The following is a 19,446-nucleotide window of genomic DNA, read 5'->3' on the forward strand; positions in this document are numbered from 1 at the left end:
TAACAGGCAGGGACTGGTAAATGCGTGTGTCTTACATCCACAACTACCCACTGCACAGATGGAACATTAAAAAGATACAAGAGCACTGATGCTGGCTCCCCATGGCCGGGAAATGGGCTGTGAATGGTAATGTCCGTGTCCCCGTTACAAACCATAGAGTTCACATGATTGAGGCAGCAGTGAAATCAGGACACGTGTGACAAGGTGAAATAAAGACTGCACACGTATCTGATGAACTGGTAAGTTTGCAGCATTATCTTGAGATTAGACCCCACGTTACAGACACTCATTTTCAGAGCAGCCCCTCCAGAGGCAGTCAAATCTAGCTCTGGCACAGCCTCCAGCTGAAGTGTGCTCTCCCCGAAGAAACTCAAGACTGAGTGACCTCAAATGATCCTGCTATATTTGTAAAAACATGTGCGAGGAGATGTCCTCCAACAGCCCTACGACTTTCATGGGCTTAGGAAAGGCAGAGCACTTCTTGTCAAGATTCCTGCCTGAACAGGGTTAAGAGTTACGCTGCCAGACCAGCTCCCTAAAAGACAAGAGAGAGGTATCAGCCTCTCCAGCATGAAAAACGGGGCTGCCCTTTTGAAAACACAGACCGAGACCCACAATCCCAGAGCCAAATGCATCCAAAGAGAAGCCATGCCTCCAGCAGGTCCAACAGAACCTCACAAACTATTCACAGACTGACATTTTAAGCTGGTATAAAGCCCCCCAGACTCTCAGTTCTCCAGTTTCAGGATGCACTGCAAAAACAGTAGGTAGACAGCAAACTCTCTGCGGTAAAGAGAAGGCTGTGCTCCTCTGCAGCTGGCCCTCAGCAGCTTCCAGGACCACTGTGAGACCTGGTGGTGCACCAGTTGGAAAAAGTAGCATAATATATGGAAAGGAAGGCTTGGCTGGGAATGGCCTCAGACATCCTAATCGTGAAACTGCACCCATACATAAACTGATAGGAGACCACACTGCTGTGTGAAAGGGCAGCCTGGTCCACCTTGACTGTGAGGTTCCACTTCTGATCTAAGCCACCTACTAGACTTCCTTCCCCCCGCCCCCCCTGCATTAGGACAAAGCAGGTGGGCTGAGCACTGCAAATTGTTTCTCATCCAGAAGCAGCAGCATGGCTGTGCAGGTTCCTCTCACGGTATGCCCTGATAAGCAGCTGCAAGAAAGGGAATTGCACTGGTTTAAAAATCCTACAATAGCTGCTTCATGATAAGTCATTGTCAAGTTACAATCTCACCGCTTTAAAGAGAACTCCCAACAGACCAATGTGCTCTGAAGGCGCAGCCACCATCAGTTCTGAACGAACAATGTGCCTCAGCCTTCGCAGTTGTCCCCTCTGGCCAACGGCTGCTGCATGCTCCTGCATATAAGCCTAGCTGACTGCAGGAGCATGTCACCAGCTTGCCACAGTGGCACAGTCACGGCACAGGGCAGCGCAGCTGGGTCCCTCGGCAGAGAATTCCCCCTGCAACCCACCGCAGCAGGAGCCAGGACATGTTGGGGACCACTCACACAGGACACGGCAGATGTGACACTTGTGGACCTCTGCCTGGTTCTCAGAAGCTGGGGTCTATCTGCATTAACCACATTCCCCAGGCGGAGATTGTGCTCTCAGCAGAAAGGGGATACAGACTTCTATAGACTATATATAGATAAGGCTTCCTAAGAATCTCTCGACAGGGGTTATTCTCTGCTCTATATCTAGATCTGGCCTAGTGCCTGTTGAGAAACATGTGTTGGACAGGCACATGTGCAAACTGCAGCTCATTTTGGTCATTAATGAGTGCCCTGCACGAGAAACCCTTGAAACACAGGCCAGAACCACGTCAGGAGCTCTGTGGTTTTCCCATGTCTCCATTTGCAGCCCTCCATGCGTCTCCCTGCAGAGGTGAAGACCCCTTTAGAAATCTCTCTCCTGCACATGATATTTACTTACCAGCAGCGAGAAACACCTCCCAGCCCTCACACTTTGTAGCTTTGTAGAAAAATAAAGAGCAGGAAAGGATTTTTATAGTCAAGCTTAAAGCAAAGGGGTCTGATGAAAGGAGACAGTGTCTTTCTTCAGATTTTTAGCAGCAAAACAAAGTGCTTTGCTCATCAGTGAAAACATGTTTCACCTCACCCTGCACACAGGCACGCACTTGATCCCTCCTCCACCTTTACACCCTCACATCTTCAAACCAGCACTTCTCTCCAGCCCCAGCAACACACACTGAAAAAAAAACCATCCTGGATTGCCATGTTTGTTCCTTTTTAGAACGAAAGAAAACTACCTCCCCAAGGCCCAGGAGGACCTGCAAGCTGTGCAGGTTTTGGTTAAACAACAGTGTTCCCTCTTCTCTACTCCCTTCCACTAACCTCCCACAAGCTCCAGAGCACCCGACTGCCAAAAAGGTGAATGAGACAGAGAGGGGAGTTGGTTTATCTTCCGACCAAACAAGACCTTGAGGGGGAAAGTCCCACACATCTTAAAGCACTGGGGAAAAGGTGGTAAACTACCATTTCCCAGCAACAGCAAAGCGATCACATTTATTTATTTAACTTTAGTACAATTCGGATGAATCACTGCGGGAAACAGGGCGAGTTTTGATCAAAACTGCCCAGTGTCCGGGTGCTCTTCCCTGCCCAAATGACACCCAAATGACACACACTGTCCTTGGGGGCATTTCCCAACACGTTCAAACATCTGAGACAAACAGTTAGCTCTCCAAACCAGTACAGAGACCGCACAGCACACATTGTGCACAACATCAAAGTTGATATTTTATGCTAATCTGCCTGCTTACAGGAGAACAAATGCTATTTTCCTTGACAACTCTTCTGAAATAAGATCTGAGCAACCATGCAGATTTCAAACTCTTTTGAAATATCAGTAAAACAAACACTCAGTTTCAGTTTTCAGTGCAAAATCTCCCCCAAGAACGGCCACTTGGCAGTTCAGGCAGACAGCAACTTCCACCCAGCCTGCAGGAGCTGCACCCAAAACACAGGTGCTGCAAAGGTGCAGCAGGCGCCATGCACCACCCCAAGCCAAGCAAACAGCAGCACCCTTTCTGGCTTGCAGACCTCAGCTCTAGTTTACATCCATGAGAGCCTCCACAAAGCAAACCTCACAGCACGCAAGCTTGCTCTGATCTTTATTTTTGCTACACACTTTAATGCTTTCCCACTGGAGCAGGGGAGGTCCAACATCGGCACTTGAGCTCCTGATCAAGAACAGTTATAGCCCTGCAAGAAACAGCACTGGAAGCCAGACTGCCCTGCAGACTTGCAGCTGCCAGATGAAAAGAAACAGTCGGGCTGTCTCAGAAGTAAGGCACAGCTCATACCAAGTGACAGCCATGCAAAGCGCTGCAGGAAAGGCTGAAGCGGTTCTAGAGGAGGAAACGGGTTCCGGACTCCAGCATGCAACCAGAGAACCCATGCATCTACTTTTCCAAACACATGGAGCTCATCTCCTCCTCCTTCCCCCAGACTCGGGCTCACCAGGCAGATCTGCAGACCCTCTACTACAGTTGCACTGATCCAAGGACAGGGCCTACATGTGCAGTAGTCACCAACCACCCTCATTTTTAAGGAATCCCTGCTCCAGAGCTACTGGCTGCAGCATACCCATCAGAGCCGTCTAGGCAATTCATTGTTTTAAACAAACGAGTGATTAGCCAGGATCTACTCTCTCCTTGTGCAGCTGGCTGCACGCCCTGCAAGCCTCCACGTTGCTGTACAGTACCATAATCCAATTAAACCTCACCATGAGAGGAGCTTCACGCTATCACATTCAATTAGGCAGTTAAGCCTCTTATAATCTGCACATTAGGATCCATCCAGGCTAACACTCCCCAGCACTGTTTGGGAGGTGGCACTCTTCGACCAAGCAAAGACACACATCTGGAGCCACAGGAGAACCATACAGCTTAGGAAATTCATCTGGCTGGATTACAGGGAGGCAGAAGCACAGGAAAAATAAAATACAGTATCCAGTTCCTGCCCGCTCACAGTTACATGCTCTCTGAGCCTCCCTGCTCCCCAACTTCCCGCAGAAATGGGGCAGTTCTGAAGGAGCACAAGGGGCCCAGAGGAATTTCACTCTCTTAATAAGTTAATGGAAAGGCGAAGGCTAATGGAGGACCTGGCAATAAGGAGTCGTTTGGCAGCCAGCCACCAATTCCATAGGAAACACCCTCCCGAAAAGGTCACCATAACGGTGGCAAAATTTGGCCCAAAAGAATGAGAAAAAGCTGCCAAGATGTGACGCAAATAAAGCCAGCGAGCAGGCCAGCTTCCTGCGCAAGGCCAAAACATGAAGTGCTCTTGGAAAAAGAAAGATTAAGGGTTGCAAGGAACATAATGGCCTCTTGTAACAGCTGAGTTGTTGCTTTTCTTTTCTTGGCAGTAAAGAGGGATGTTTTGTTGCTGGTTGATTAATCTATTATGCAAATCATTTCATAGCTAATTTGATACAGCCACAAGCTTGCCACAGAAATCACCTGCCTGCTCAGAGCTGATGAAAGGTGGAGTATCAATGGCTCCATTCGATAGAGCTTTTATTTCCTGGACAAGCAGCTGCAGGTTGCCTCCGGCCATGCAGGGCTGCCAGAGCACAGGCCAGACTGCCAGGGAACACGAGGGGAAGGTCCCTTGGGCACCTTCACTCGGTGGAAGGCAAGGAGACCCTTCGGAAGAGCAGCCCTTTCCTTCCTTCCTGGAAGGCAAGGAACCAGCGCCCTTCTGCAACGGGCAAGTGCAAAACATCCAGATGAACACCATGTACAATCCCATCCAATATCCTTTTACTAGCAACTTTGAGATTTTAAGACTTTTGCAGAACTGTTCTTGACACGCACAAGCTTCACCTTACATCAGCTGTAAGGTGAAGCTTACATGATGTAAAAGATATAATAGGTCTAACTGGATCTTTGATCCCAACAAACCACTCGGCTTCTAGACAGAACATTTTTTCCACTGAATACAAGAGTCCAAATTACATTCAATAGTATCATACAAAGTGACAAACTTAGTAACTGCTGCAATAGGATTTACACGGGGAGCACTAAGGGATCATCTGATCTTGCCGAAAATAATGTCATTTCAGTCTTGATCTCTTCCACAAAACTAAGGAGGAGAAACAGGATCTCCTGGCTCTAAGAATAAAGGGGTTGGTTTAAGCCACTGCACTTTACTCCAAGCATTTCACCTCCATCGCTCATTTGTGGATGCTTTCCTTCATGCATCTCAGATGTTCAACAACACCTTAATGGTGGGGGTTTTTTTAAAGCCTGTCCTGTGCACTCATTTGTATTCAATTTCCTTCAGTGGTAAAATGTTAGGCATTCCATGCTATTCAAAGTCAAAACAAAGCCTCCAAATAAGCACTTCTGAAACGTACCTAGTCATCTGAGTAATTAGACATTTTTCTAGTTCCAAATGTACTGAAAATCTACAGTCAGCTCCCAATGAATGTGCCAGCAGTTATCCTAACAAACAAGAGTTCTCTCCTAAATGATAGCATACCAGTAGATCAGGAGGTGAAGATACATTTAAGTTAACATCTCCCCCTATTTGAATTAATCAGCATTTTTAATTATGTAGCATCACCTGATCATAATAATTATTCTAGCAATCTGTCTACCTTTCTGCCGATATGGCACATAGTTGCCATTGCTGAAGCCAGGCCAGGACACGCTCTCACTGGCCCAGAGAAGTTCCCGTCCCCAGCGTAGGCACACATCCTTCATACCAAGGGGCAAAGGCTCTCCCTTCCAAGCACATCTGCAGCAAACTCTCACAGAGAACAGCCAGCCGTGGACTTGACGCAGGTCACAACCCCCTCAGCCGGAGTCTGGGAAAGGGAATTAACACCACACAGAGATGCAAACATGCAGATTGCTGCAGTGGCTCCATGCCCCAGCAGACCTCACTGCATCCCCCCGATCACACACCCATGCCATTACCTTTACATGGTCGCAGACCTCTTTGCAAACCACTGCAACTCATTAACCGACAGGCAGCAAGATACATCAGAGGAAGAAGATAGGCGCTGGCACAGGGAGAGGAGCCCTGGGGCATGGGCAAACTGTTAGGATCCACTTGGCTGCTGTGAATCCACAGCCTCACTCCAATGAGTTCCCACTGCCCCTGGGGATGTCCACACCAGGGCTGGTGTGAAAGTTCACATGCTTCGAGGCCATCCCGCAGCACGCTGAGCAGTAACATCCCTGCACCAGCAACCTCCTGTTCAAGTCCAGGGGATGTGTGTGGACTCCCTTCATGTTTCCTCAACCAGCAGGCAGGCTACAGAGGCAAGCCAACACATGCAATACTCAGGCAGTGCCCAGTAAACAACCTCAGATCCCCAGCACTGTCTTTTCCTTGGTCTATTCCACAGGCTTCCTTTGTATCTGCATGGGACACCAGGCCCACTCCCACCCCATATGCGGTTTGCTCTGAATACACTCCACTTTACAGTTCAAAGCTTTGCAGGAACTTTTTCAAGGATGTGACAAGGCAGTAGCGTAGAATGAAACCCATTCTGAATGGGAGCACTGACTCTCACGTTCTCTTGCTCCAGCAGACCCCCTTCCAACAAAACTTTGCCCCCAAAACCGCTCTTTCTCTAGACAGCCTCCCCATGGTGCTGCCTCCTCATGAGGCTCCTTCAGGATGCGATGGCACTACATCCTGCCATTCAGACCCACAGCTTCATCAAGAGATTGGAAAGAAGAAAAAAAATAATCCACAGAATAATTCTTACTTTTCAGTGTGAGGAAACTGAGGGAAAAAGTGTTGATTCTCTCACAGTCATGCAGCAGAAAGGTCACTCTCAGTTTTTACAGGTGGTAGGGAGAACTTTATGTAATGTAACGTTCCTCAAAGGAAAACATTTCAATGCACAGAAGAAACAGCAGAAAAAGGTAGGCATCTCTCCCTTCTGGTATGTAGCGGTTACGCCCAGATAGTGAGACAGTTTGAGTCACGTTTCTGGGATGACTAAAAGAAAGTACTTGCATTTCAGGACTATGGTCAAAACCCTCAGGAGCTACATGTGCTGAAGAAAGGAATCAGACAATCATTTCTGCAAATGGCGGAAGAGAAAGGGAAACCAGCACCAGTGCAGAACACCACCGAACCTTGTGTTTCACTCAAAACACACAATGGCAGAACAAGGCTATGACTCCTCACTATTATTCTTCCTAAGTTTAGACACAGCCTTTTCACACAAGGAAACTCCACGGACGCACCAAGGCAGCCTTCCAGATTTTACTGACACCCCACCCAAGCCAAACGGGCTCTCAGTAAATCACCCGCCAAAGAAGAGTTGTGTGGAAGAGCAGTGCTTTAGGGATCTCCCTCCCACAGCCCAGTTCTCAGCCATCATCTGGGAAGCACACACCACCTCCGCATGAGGCCCTCCACCTCAACACCCACCCACACGACACGGGGCAATGCAGGCACAGCCCGCTCCAGGCACTGCTTCCACCCAGCCCCTCCTGCTCCAGCTCACTGCAGCAGAAACAGCTTAGAAATGGGGTAAGATTTATTGTACCAAAGAGAAAAGGGAAGGAAACAACACTCCTTCCCCAAACACATGCCCCTTTTCCATGAATCCTCTGCCTTTCTGCCAAGTTCAAGCCTTCTCAACTAGGAAGGCCTGTCCTGTTCAACAGAAACCCCAAGGGGAACTTGTGGAAACCTCAGGAGAGCCCAAGACAGTTCCATAGTACTCGACCACACACCATGGCCCACTCTCCTCCACATCCTCCTTTCATGTCCCAACAGATCTCTGCTTGAACAACAAGCTCGTTTTGAATATTGTTTTCCCCACAGAACACTTTCCATCGCAGTCTCTCTCGCTTTAACACAAAGAATCTTAAATGCTGCTGTGCCACAGGAAAAATCGTTACAATAACTTAAAATACAGAAGCAGTAGTATGACTTAAAGGTTTTCAAACTCCTGCGTTCTCTGACAGAGGTTTGTGGCAGAGCCTGTAATGAAATGCAAAACATTGACCCAGTCACAAGACACGATGTTAAATGATTAGAAACAGAACTGAGCGTCCAGGCTCTGCCCCCCATCCCCCCCACTGCTGCTACAGAATTCAGTGTTTGCCCAGCACATGCAGCATAGCACACACCTCACCGTGCTAGCGGGCTAACACCGCTGCAGAAGCTGCAACCTCGGCTGCTCCTGACTTCACTTCAAATTAAGTAAAAACACTTGGCAGCCACAGCTACGGCTGCAGGTCTGCCATACGCTGCACCCCGTGCGCAGCCCCCGCACGCTTGCCCAGCCCACGCGGGGCAGCCTGCGTCCAGGGGGGCTCTGGCAAGACCTGCTAATTTGGTCAGCAGCAGCAGATGCGGCAGCTGCATGTCTGCTTATTCCCCACCCCGGCTCTACGAGAAAAGGGTAGCCAGGAACGGCAAGCAAAGGCGACAGCAACAACAGGGCTGAAACCAGAGGGACCCACTGCTACACACAAACTCCCTCGTACAAAAGCTTATGTTCCTAGAAGGTCCCAATTGCCCCAGTTCTCTCATCGATGCCTCAGGCCCCACAGCATGCAATCAGTGCTTTCACCATCCCTTGCTTCAGTAATTCCAAAACTTCCCTCTTCAAGCCCCAGTTCTGCCCCACCTGCCCAGATACCCATGTGTCCTTTGCATCACCAGATTCCTGCAGGCACCTCGACCAGCTGCCTGCAATCTGCTGCCCACCACAGTTCAAGCACCCAGGCCCCAGCCTAAATGCCAAGTCCTGTGCAGATGCACCCCATCCCTTACCACATCAAGGCAGGGCCAGTGTCCTTACACTGCATTTTCTGGTCATCTACAGATCTGCAAACGAGCAAGCTAGTTGTGAGCACATTTTCAGATCTGCAACTATCAGCACAAATGGTAATGCAGAACTAAAAGTCCTTGACAGCGATGGACGTTTGTTTTTTTCAGTTTAATAGCCACTGCTACCAGGTTGCATGAGATGGGAACCCAACTGCCCTCCTGTAGTCAAGGGTGCAATGGAGAGAACAGTTTTCAAAACAGCGTTACAAGAGGGGCCTCCGTGTCCTCTGTACACCACCAGGGTCAATGTGAATCGCACTGGAACCTGCTGCAAAAATTCCAAGTGCACCAACCGCCCTCCAGCTTCTCCCATGAAGGCAACTCCTTCCCCAGCAAAAGGTTTCCTTGAAGAGGGGCACATTCCCCTCGGTGCTAGTCCCCTTCCAAGACCTCCCGCTGCGGAGAAGGAAGGCTAAGCAACACACAAGTGGAGAAAGTCGCTGCCCGACAGAACTCCAAAGCACTCTCAGCACAGATAAGACCATCTGCAACTGCAGGACTCGGGTTCTCCTCTGCCCCACACTATCTTCCTGCCCACAACGTCAAAGCCCTACGACTGTGGGTAACGTGTAAGCTAAGATAGTTCCTAGCCCCACAGCAAGCCGCTAGCCCTATAAGACAGGGGCATGGCCATCAAGTCCAACCTGCTATCTGGATGGCGCAGAAGACTGAGGGATTTGGGGGGGTTGTAAAGCTTGCAAAGCCTTACATTCCTGTGAGGTCAGCCCGATGGCTCTGTTCCCTTTTTGCTCACTTGCTGCATTCCCATTAAAAAGAAAAGAGAAAGAGGAGCTCTTCAAAGATTCATCTTCAGCACGTTTAAATCCTCAGAGGCGTTCTGTTAAAGCCAGACTTGAAAAGCACAAGTTTTATAAAAATTAAAAGGGATCCCTCCCATGTGGGCTAAAAAAAGCACAGGCAGGGATCTCACCCGCGCGTTTATAGGCACCCAAATGCACACCAGAGGCGGGGAAAGATTCGAGCCTGGGAGCGGGTGAAACGCCAGCTGGAGAGAAACCGGTGCCCACCCGGGCAGCCGGGAGCGGGGCATTTACCAGGCCAAGGCACGTTAACGGGACAGCCCACAGGGAACGGGGGGGCTCGGGGGGCACAACCCGGGCCGGGAAGGGCCCCCAAACCCGACCGCCGACACCCCCTCCCACCAGGTTATTTTGGGGAGGGGCGGCACTCTCCCCCCGTGAGGTGACTCCCTCGCAGGGCTGACAGAGGACAGCAGCTTAAGCTCCCCGCCATCCTTTTTTAGGGCTGGGGGGTCCCTGCACCCTCCCCACCCCAGAGCCCCCCGGAGGGGTCGGGGGAATCCTGCCCACCGCTGTGTAACGGGGAAGGGTGGGACACCCGAAAGCGGAGGGAAGGGACCCTCATACTGAGGGAAGGACCGCAAAGCTGTAGGGGAAAGCGGGATCGAGAGGGCAGCCCGCGAGGCCTCGCGGCTGGGCGGGGGTCTCCCACCGCCGGAGGCCCGCATCCAGCGGCGATGCGCCGGGGGCTGCCCGCTGGAGGGGAGTGGTCCGCCCGCCGTTACCTGGGGACGCAGCTAGGGCTGGAGCCGTCGATCTCCCAAGTGGCGAAGAGGTTCATAGGCACGGGCCGCCCCAGGGCCCCGGCACCGCCCGGGAAGCTGAGGCGGCTCCGTTCTGCCGCCGCCGCCATGGCTGCCGGCCTGGCGCGCGCCCACCGGGCCGCCGCCGCTGCCGCCTGCGCCACCGCCCCGCCCCGGCGGGGGGAGTGTCACGTGCGGGGGGGCGGGGCTCCGAGGGGCGGGCCTCAAGTGCCTCCCGGGAGGGTCTCTCGATGGGGCGGGGCCATTGGTTAGGGAGGGGATGGGGGCGTGGCTTTAGAGTGCGGGCGTGGTTTTCCGAGGGGGCGGGGCTCCAGTGGGGAGGGGGCGTGGTGCTGCGGAGGGGGCGTGGCCAGGATGGCAGCGTGCTGGTGCCTGGTTCCCGGCAGCCCTCCGGCCCCCAGCCGCGGCCCCCTAGCGGCGGGGCCCTGTTGCCGCCCGGGCGGTTTCCCCGTAGCGCGGCCGGAAGCGCCTGTGCGGGCGGTGTCGGCGGTGGACCGGATGTTGCAGTGGCAGCTTCCGGCTGGCTCCGTGGCAGGGGCAGGCGGCGGGCGCGGGGCTGAGCGGTGGCGGGCCGGCCGCGGAGATGGTGCTGCTCACGATGATCGCCCGCGTGGCGGACGGGCTCCCCCTGGCCGCCTCCATGCAGGAGGACGAGCAGGTGGGGCGGCGCAGGGGCGGGGGGCGCGGGCGGGGGGTCCGGCCCGCTGTGTTCGGGAGGAGCGGGCGGGGGCGGCCTAGCCGGACCCTCGCAGCCCCTGCTCGCGTGCCGGGCCGCTCTTGCCCAAGCGTGTCCCGCCCGGTGGTCGCGGGTGGGAGGCGGCGAGCCGCCTCTGCGCTGTGGGGCTATCGCTCCCCCTCGGGCTGAGCTCGGGACCCCCCGGAGCCTCCCCGCCTGCGGGCGGGCGGTACGTCTCCGGTGGCAGCCGCCCCCAACAGTCTGTCCTCCCTTCTCAGTCGGGCCGCGATCTGCAGCAGTACCAGAGCCAAGCGAAGCAGCTGTTCCGCAAGCTGAACGAGCAGTCCCCCACGAGGTGTACTCTCGAGGCAGGAGCCATGGCTTTCCAGTGAGTACCTCTGGGCATGATGGGGGAACTGGCTTGTGATGGCACTTCTGGCTCAGGGTGAGGGTTTGTGAGAGCCTGCGCTGCCCGAGAGATGGCGAGTTATTCAACTGTCTGTCCCGCCAGCTGAAGTGTACAATAGCTGCTTGAAGGGGAGAGTGTGTGAGTTATTTCTTGGCCCTGCTGTCCAGCACTTGTTTCTCAGCCAGCTTCACAGTTCTGTCTTTGCTGAAGACAATGTGTATTCTGTTCCCTTTAAGGTTTTTCTGTTTGTTTGCACCCTCTAAGGTACCTACAGTGCATCTTCTGTACCTTACGTGTCTTGTTTTGTCTTTAGAAAGAGATGTCTTTGGTAAAAACAGTCTTAGCAGTGCCCCATGAGCTTCTCTTGCGCAAGACTTTCGTCTGTGTATCCCGTGGGAGTGTAGCTTTCAGTGTGTTAAAAGCACATGGAACATCTTTGATTTATTTCTTTCTTATTATTTCCTTAATATCTGATAAACTTTTTTCTTTCAACTTGTAGATTCAGTTTTATTGTTGCTAATTGCATTGGATGTGTTTAATTCATTTCCTAAACTGTTTGGAAACTGTCTACTTAAAAGCACTTCTGTCTTTCTACAGTAGTACATTAACAAGGGAATGTGAATATAAAATAATGAAAATTTACAGAGCGCGCAGGTCAGACATCTGTCATCCCTAATGAATAGCAAGGGAACTGGAAAGGCAAGTAAATGGAGGAAGGACTGACAGTCAATGAAAGGCAGGAGAGCATACTTATGTTTGAGAAAGTAAATGCTTCTTTACATGACATGTAATTACCTAACAGGATAATACTTGAGAACTTAATCAAGCCCAAGATCTTGTCAAGAATCAGAACTATGCTATTAGCAGAAATAATTGTTAGAAGTCTCTGTGATCAGCTGCCACGTGAGATTGCTGAGGCACAGTTGTGCAGGTTTGCCAGCAATGGACCAAGATTTCCCGCACTTGGCACCGCTTCTGCCATGCTGCCAGCAGCGAGTTTCCTCTCAGTTCCCAAGCCCTGGTGACCAGGTGCGTGTTTATGGGTGGGTGAGCGGGAGATGCAGTTTGGATGCAAGGCAAGATTGCCTTTAGGTCTCTGTTTCTATAACAAGGGCCCTTGAGCAATTATCCTGCCCTGTCCCTTTCTTCAGAGATTCAGCGACATGAAAAGACAGGAACGGGAGTTTTTTGTAAGGGCAGTCTTTGGCAAAAGCCATGAGGTTTTCAGAGCAGCTTTTCTTGTGCTTGGCTTACATATGATGACTGCAACAAGATCTTTTTCGATGTCTTCTCTCTTGGCTTCTGGTTGCCTTTGATAGGGAGTCATAGTGGTCTGAGGATGGCCCTGATTTAAATAGACTGGCCATCCCTATCTCCTGTCGGGTTTGGGTGTGGTTGTCAGAGTTAACTGCAAAGTGCTGCTCTGCATAGTCTTCTTTTTAGTAGTTAAAACTCTGTAATTTAAAAAATCCCTCACTTTAAATGTTGCCGTGGCACTGCATGGGTGTAGCTCTGACTCTCAGTGAAGCCTTGGGAAAAAGCCTGTATGGATCCTAGTAAGTCCTTTGCTGTGTTGCTTCCATGACATGAGCAGAGATGTCTGGGAAGGCTGTGCCGCTTGCAATGCCCAGGAAATCCAAGCCTCTTAACAGTGCCTGTAATGTCACCACTGACGAGGTGGAAGGGCTTGGGCAAGCTCATATTTTGACACAGCTGTTAAAGAAACAGCCAGGGCACCTGGCTGGCAGGTAGGCAGGGCAAGGAGGGTTCCTCCTTCTGTGTTGAGTTCCCTGAACAGGTTCCACAGGCAATTGACAGCTGCTGCTGCAAAGCACTCAACGGCTGCCTCCTGTAAGGTGGAAAATTAAGGCAAGGGCTTGCACGAAAAGAATACTTTCCAATCAAAAAATGTTATGAAATGTGTGATAATGGTACAGGAAAGGGAGGAAACGGGGGAGTTTGAGATTTAGTGTAAAGTAGTGGTGGCTGATGACCATGCTGTTCATTAATGCAGCACACCATTTTTTTTTCTGTCAAATCAGAGCTCTGACTGCTGAGGGCAGCACAAACCAGGGTAGAGCACTTTGTGGTGCAGGAATTAGAAGTGTTGCTAAGGGTATTGCTGAACTTGCTGAGGTGGTATTGAACGTTTTTAGCTTGATCAATTCAGAGAAGAGCCTAGTCTTGCTGAAATGTGAAGCTTAAACTATGACCACTGAGGTGATTTCTGTCAAATGTAATGTGTAGGCTTTGGCACCAAAAGCTGTGTCACCCTTGCAGCTGCAGCACTTGGCGTATGCGGCTGTGCAGGTACGGGAGCAGCGATGCAGTCTGCTGTGCTGTCAGTCAGCAGGTGACCTTTGGCTGCTGAATGGCTGAAGTAGCTCATACCTGTCATGTTGAAAACAACCCTTGGCCTTTGCTACTGTTACCAGGGTAAAGCTTTTTTCTCTGAAAACGTTCAAGGTAATCGTAAGAAACTTACTGGCTGTAGTTGGTGCGCAGAAATCTGGAGTACAGAAGGTAGCAGTGGCAGGTAGCATTGCCTGTCCCTTGTGTGTGTACAGTGCAGAGCAGACGGCAACTGGGTGCTGCGCTGATGCTTGGAGGCACACACATAGCGTGAAACTGAGAAGCCCAGCTGTGTCGGAACTCTGCTCTGAGGTTGAACTGCGGCTGACAAATTGTCTGGATCTGGGACAGGATGGGGTGTGCTTGCTCTCTGTGATGCTGACAGGTCAACTTTAAATCCAACATGTCTCATGTCACATCGTGGGAAGAGCAGGTGGGAGATACAGCTGAAGAGCTCCAGGCAGGACCTGCTGGCCTGAGCAGAGATAACAGGGCCGTACCGGCGGGACATGCTCCTCAGGCTGCTCTCATCTTGGAGGTGCTGCTCTGGCTCTGAGGCAGTACTATCAGATACAAGTTTCTATCTGATACAAGTTTCTCTTATCTCAAAAGATTTTTCTCAGGTCTTGCTGTTCATGACAGTGACTAAATCAAGCTCCAGGTGATGATTTGTGGCAACTCCAGGCTGTCAAGCAGGTCTCCAAGGGTAAAGGGAAGAACAAAGGCATGATATACTGTAGGATTAGTCTTACACGCTGATGCTGCCCAAGCTGAGGGACATAAAAAGGAATAAAAGTATGGGCTCATGGGGACGTGCTTGTGGAATGGATTACAATGATTGGAGTTTCTGGCTTCTGGTTGAGGTGGATGAGTTGTTGCTTGAAGGCTGGCAGTATTTGCACACAGAGCATATAGGGGCAGGAGAAATGGACCTGTTGAGTATCTGGAAAAACAGTGGGGAGGGGGAGGAAATAGTTTTGTAAGCCTGATGTGCCTATTAACAAAATTTTAAGCTACTTATTTAACTACAGTGCACTCGGAACTGGGTCAATTCTTTAATACGCTGTTAATCTTCATGCTAACTAGACTGCTACATAATGGCATTATGCAGAAAGTCAAAGGAAGGTAACATACACCCTGAATAATACCGATAAACATTCAGAAGTGTATGCAGGGCTATGTACCATCTCCACTCTCTTGGTTTCAGTGGAAATAGTGTTGCCTTTTTTTTTCTGTTGGCTTAAATAAGGAGGCAAACACAGCTGGGAATGCGCAGCAGCGGACTTTGTAGGCATTGTAGCAAAGCTTAAATAATCACAAGGTTGGTTCTATCTTATCCCTTATTTCAGTAGGCTTTTTAGCTGAATTGTAATGAAAAGCCCCTAGTCCCAGTGCTGATGGAGGCACTGGGGCTCACACTGAAACAAGGTCAGCACTAACCTCTGTGGACCAGTAAGAATTAGATGAGGATGGGGGTGGTGGGAGGAGAAGAGCAGCCCTTCACATTCAGCTGCAGGACAAACCAAAGAGCATTACACAGCAGCGTGCTTCAGCGCAGGTTTTGGAGCTCCTAACATTGCAGCCAAAGAACTGGTAGCACAGCCATGCTCACCTATGGCAGTCCTGCAGGGGAGGTCACCAGAACCTGTCTAGCACTAATACTATTCCCCAGCTGCCTTTGAGGTCGTGTGTGGGTAGTGAGACACCCCACCAACAGGCTGCTGTTGGAGGGGAAGGGGGTACCCAGCCCTCCAAAATGGAAAGCAGGAGGTGGCAGTCACCAACTGGCTTTTTAGCATGCTGAGACCAAATTCTTCTGCATCCCCTAATCTCAGGGCAGAGCTTTCTTTTTGTGGGCCTCAGGTTCTTGGCTGTGCTGCGTTGTCTTAGAGCTGTGCTGGCCACCTTCCCCTCTATTCTGCTGGCAGACTTGTTGTGCTCCCCTATTCCTGACTGCAGGAGGGAGGGAGGATGTCCTCTCATTTTTTTACTCCAAAATTATAATCATTTTGTTGCTGGTATTTTGGTAAGCTAATGATATTCACAGGCCAACTTTTGTCCTAGTGAAGTCAAAGTTCAGGGCTGTTGGCATGGGTATAGGGTCTGAGGCTACGAGAAAATTTCTTTTAGGTAAAGAAAAATAAGCCATCACTTTGTCAGAGGGTTTACCAGACACAGCAGACTTGAAGTCCCTGTACCCAGTTTTCATTGCCTCATAGGAATAAAGGTATGCAGGGTGGTGTTTGATGGGGTAGGTTCAGGACTAAGAGATTAATGCTCTTTTCTGCTGTTCTTTTAGCTACATCATTGAGAAAGGTGTTTGTTACCTGGTCCTGTGTGAAGCTGCATTCCCCAAGAAACTGGCCTTTGCCTATCTGGAAGACTTGCATTCAGAGTTTGATGAGCAGCATGGCAAGAAGGTGCCGACGGTCTCCAGGCCCTATTCCTTCATTGAATTTGGTGAGGTTCCTCTTGCTGTGGCTAGCTAGGAAACTTGTAACTGGGGGGGAGCGGCAGCCACAGGATCCTCTCCGGCCTGGTCTGTGGAATTGACAGTTCAACCTCTTCTTGGCCCTAGGGAAGTGGGTGTGTTGAGCAAGAGAATAGGGCAGTGGTGGGGAAAAAGTAAATGTCCTTTGATTCAGATTTCCTGCTTTAAGTCTCTTGTCCTTGCTCCAGTGAATATATTTGCGTGTAGTCTGCTGGCTGTCTCAGCAATACTCCCACTCCTCCAGCAGCCAGGCTGCTCTGTGTTAGGTGGGATTCCCTCTGATAGCCCCCTCTTGTTCCAGACACCTACATCCAGAAAACCAAGAAGCTCTACATTGATAGCCGCGCGAGGAGGAACCTGGGCTCCATCAACACAGAGCTGCAAGATGTGCAGAGGATTATGGTGGCCAACATCGAGGAAGTCTTACAGCGAGGAGAGGCACTTTCAGGTACAGGGAATGGCTGGTGTTTGGCATAGGGTTCCTTGTCCCCTCGGTCGGCTTTGTGGGTGGAGCATACTGGAGGGAAGGGCTTGCTCATCCCTGAGCTTCCTGAGAAAAGCGATGAACTCAGTAGGTATTTTGGTTGGGTGGGTTGCATCCTGAAGCACCTGGCAGGTGCTGGTGCTTCTTTTGGGCGAGACCAGCATCTCACTGGCATGGGTGGCTTTCATCCCAGCAGGACAAGCACTAGAGCACTGCAGATGGGCACAGGCCAAGCTGCCATGTGAAACTGCTGCGCTTCCAGCTGCTCCAGAGAAACTTGTACAGTTAATGTAACATTTGGGGAACACCTGGTTGGGTCGATCTTGATTAACTTTGCTCGCCTTTCCCTTTAACAGCTCTTGATTCCAAGGCCAACAACTTGTCCAGTTTGTCCAAGAAGTACCGCCAGGATGCGAAGTATCTGAACATGCGTTCCACTTACGCCAAGCTTGCGGCCGTAGCTGTGTTTTTTATCATGTTGATCGTTTATGTGAGATTCTGGTGGCTGTGAGCCGGTTGCAGTCACGGAAGAGGGAAAGCCGGTAGCCTGGCAGGTGTATGTGTGCAGGACACTGTTCATGGGGGATGTGCATTAGAATCCACACAGGACCATCACCTATACGGGACTGTCCTGAAATTGTTAGGTGACGCCTGACTACTACATCTCTTTGTGAAGCCTAACAATAGGTGTAAAGGCTTGTTGACTACAGGCTTTTCCTCTGAGGCAGTTTGCACTGGCTACTGCAGAGTTTGGCCTCCCACGCCCCCGCCCCCCTACCCGGGGGCGCACTCTGGGAGCTCTAAGTCAGTGCAGTTTAGCATAATCACATTGTACGTCCTCCTGTTGAGTAGCTCTAGTGGGAACTGGACTCTAATGAACATTCCTTGTGTTGGCAATGTTTGCTTTTTTAGAATCTGGGTCTGCAGTTTTTTGGTTTTTTTTTAAGAGAAAACTCCTCTGTTTGATGGCAAATACTGCACTGTACATATAATAGCTTTCACTTCTGTCAGAACAGCTATTGTTGAGTTGTTTTCTGTGTCTGACATCTTGGCTTGTTACACTTTAAATTGCTTTAGGAAGAAATGGATGTTAAATTATGCCTTAAGATACATTCTGTCTAGTACTAGGAGAGGCAATGAAAGGCTTCTATATTGCTGATTCCTACAAAATTAAACTACAGGTTTGTAAGTGTCCACTTTCCCTCTCCAGACAGCTGTGTATGACAGTATGTTTCCATTTGAACAGGGTGTGTAATTCAATGCTGTTGGAGTGGGCACAGCGCAGACTATGTTAGCACTCTGTGTTTTTCCCTTCTATCTGCAGATTCACTACATTATTTCCTTCCTTTTTATAACTGTGCTTTCCTTACAAAATGTATCAAAACTGCCAGCATTTCATCTCTGGGATGCTTGTTTTCTTTCTCCCTCTTTCCCTCACCCAAAACAACCAAAAAACCAAAACTCTGAATGTTGTTGTGAAGAAAAGGTAGTGTTTCCTTCAAGAACACTTTAACTTTACATGAAGGATTCAAAAGGATAAAATAGTGGAATCCATTGGAAACACCACCTTTTTTTTTTTTTTGCTGTGGTCACCCTCTCCCTACCTCACTTGGGAAGTTGAAACTGTAGGTGAAGAAAAATTCATTATGGGGCAATAGTATATAGCTTCTTTCTTATGGGCCAATCTATATATTTCCAGTGTAATGTGATTTTTTTTTTTTTTTTAAATTGTTTTGGTCCACCTGTGCTAAGAATAATGTTTTACCAGTCAGCTTTTGTTTTTATTTAAAGAAAAAAAGAAAAAAGAAACCCCACAGCTCAGGCACTCTTCTGCACTCACGTGCCTGCTGTTTGGTAGGAAGCAGGCAGTGTCACAGAAGGAAGTTTCAAGACTCCTCAGCACCTTTTGCAAGCACATAATCTTGTGTAGTTCTGGAAATATAAACTGTGACCTGGAAATGTTTCCTGCCACAGGGTAGGAAACAAAGAGCTGTTGTCCTGTCTGGGAGGACTCCCCAGCTTGGCACCACGTTGGGCTGGCAGGGGAGCAGTTAGTGTTCATCCACCAAAAGCGTAGCAAATCTGATCTGCCATGTAGTCTAAAACTCTCTGGTTTCTGCATGACGCCTCCAAGTGTTACTATGTAGAATGCTTTATTATTATCATTATTGTTATTTTTAATCTTTTTAAGTGGTGTCCCTAACAGGTGAATATCCCAGTGATGTAGGTCTGTGTCATGTAGGTGCCAAAAGGTGAGCAGGCACCAACTATATGTGGATTGTTGTGATTGAGGGGAGTGACGTTTCTGCAGCAAAGGGCAGCTCAGTGAGCAGTTGCCTCCTGCAGCCCCAGTGTCAGCAGTGAAATAAACGCTTCTGAGAAATCCCCTCTGCAGCGTGGAGTTTCCAGCGTCTTGCTTTTGTGCTCTCAAAGGATGCTTGCTTTGCTTCCAGGGACACAAGAGGGTAAAGGCCCGACAGCTGAAGCCACCTGGGATAAGGGCTTGTTTTTGGAGGCAGAGCTAGTTGAGAAATATGATCTTGGCCGTTTTCTGGCAGAGAGGCTGTACTGTGGTTATAGCAGCGATCTCTTCCATTGC

General features: G+C 50.0%; 2 protein-coding genes across 12 annotated transcripts in view; one reads left to right on the top strand and one right to left on the bottom strand.

Annotated features, from left to right (window-relative positions):
- PACS2 (phosphofurin acidic cluster sorting protein 2) overlaps positions 1 to 10,814 on the bottom strand; it is an 82,745-nt gene extending 71,931 nt beyond the window's left edge. For 9 of the 11 annotated variants that reach the window (XM_080406757.1, XM_080406761.1, XM_080406760.1 and 6 more), the window contains exon 1: positions 10,397 to 10,814. In XM_080406757.1, coding sequence (XP_080262883.1) covers positions 10,397 to 10,524 — 128 coding nt within the window. In that variant the 5' untranslated portion in view covers positions 10,525 to 10,814. Of the gene's footprint in view, positions 1 to 9,559; positions 9,703 to 10,396 lie in introns of all 11 variants that reach the window. The other 2 variants (XM_080406765.1, XM_080406756.1) reach the window with 2 other exon arrangements.
- A 109-nt stretch (positions 10,815 to 10,923) lies between these two features.
- SEC22B (SEC22 homolog B, vesicle trafficking protein) lies at positions 10,924 to 18,566 on the top strand. The gene is made up of 5 exons (XM_080406780.1): positions 10,924 to 11,093; positions 11,390 to 11,499; positions 16,172 to 16,332; positions 16,665 to 16,811; positions 17,204 to 18,566. The coding sequence occupies exons 1-5, from the start codon at positions 11,019 to 11,021 to the stop codon at positions 17,356 to 17,358; spliced, it is 648 nt and encodes a 215-aa protein (XP_080262906.1). The 5' UTR covers positions 10,924 to 11,018; the 3' UTR covers positions 17,359 to 18,566.
- The last annotated feature ends 880 nt before the right edge of the window (positions 18,567 to 19,446 follow it).

This window comes from Falco punctatus (assembly GCF_963210335.1).
Source record: "Falco punctatus genome assembly, chromosome: 11".
NCBI classification, from domain to species: Eukaryota; Metazoa; Chordata; class Aves; order Falconiformes; family Falconidae; genus Falco; species Falco punctatus.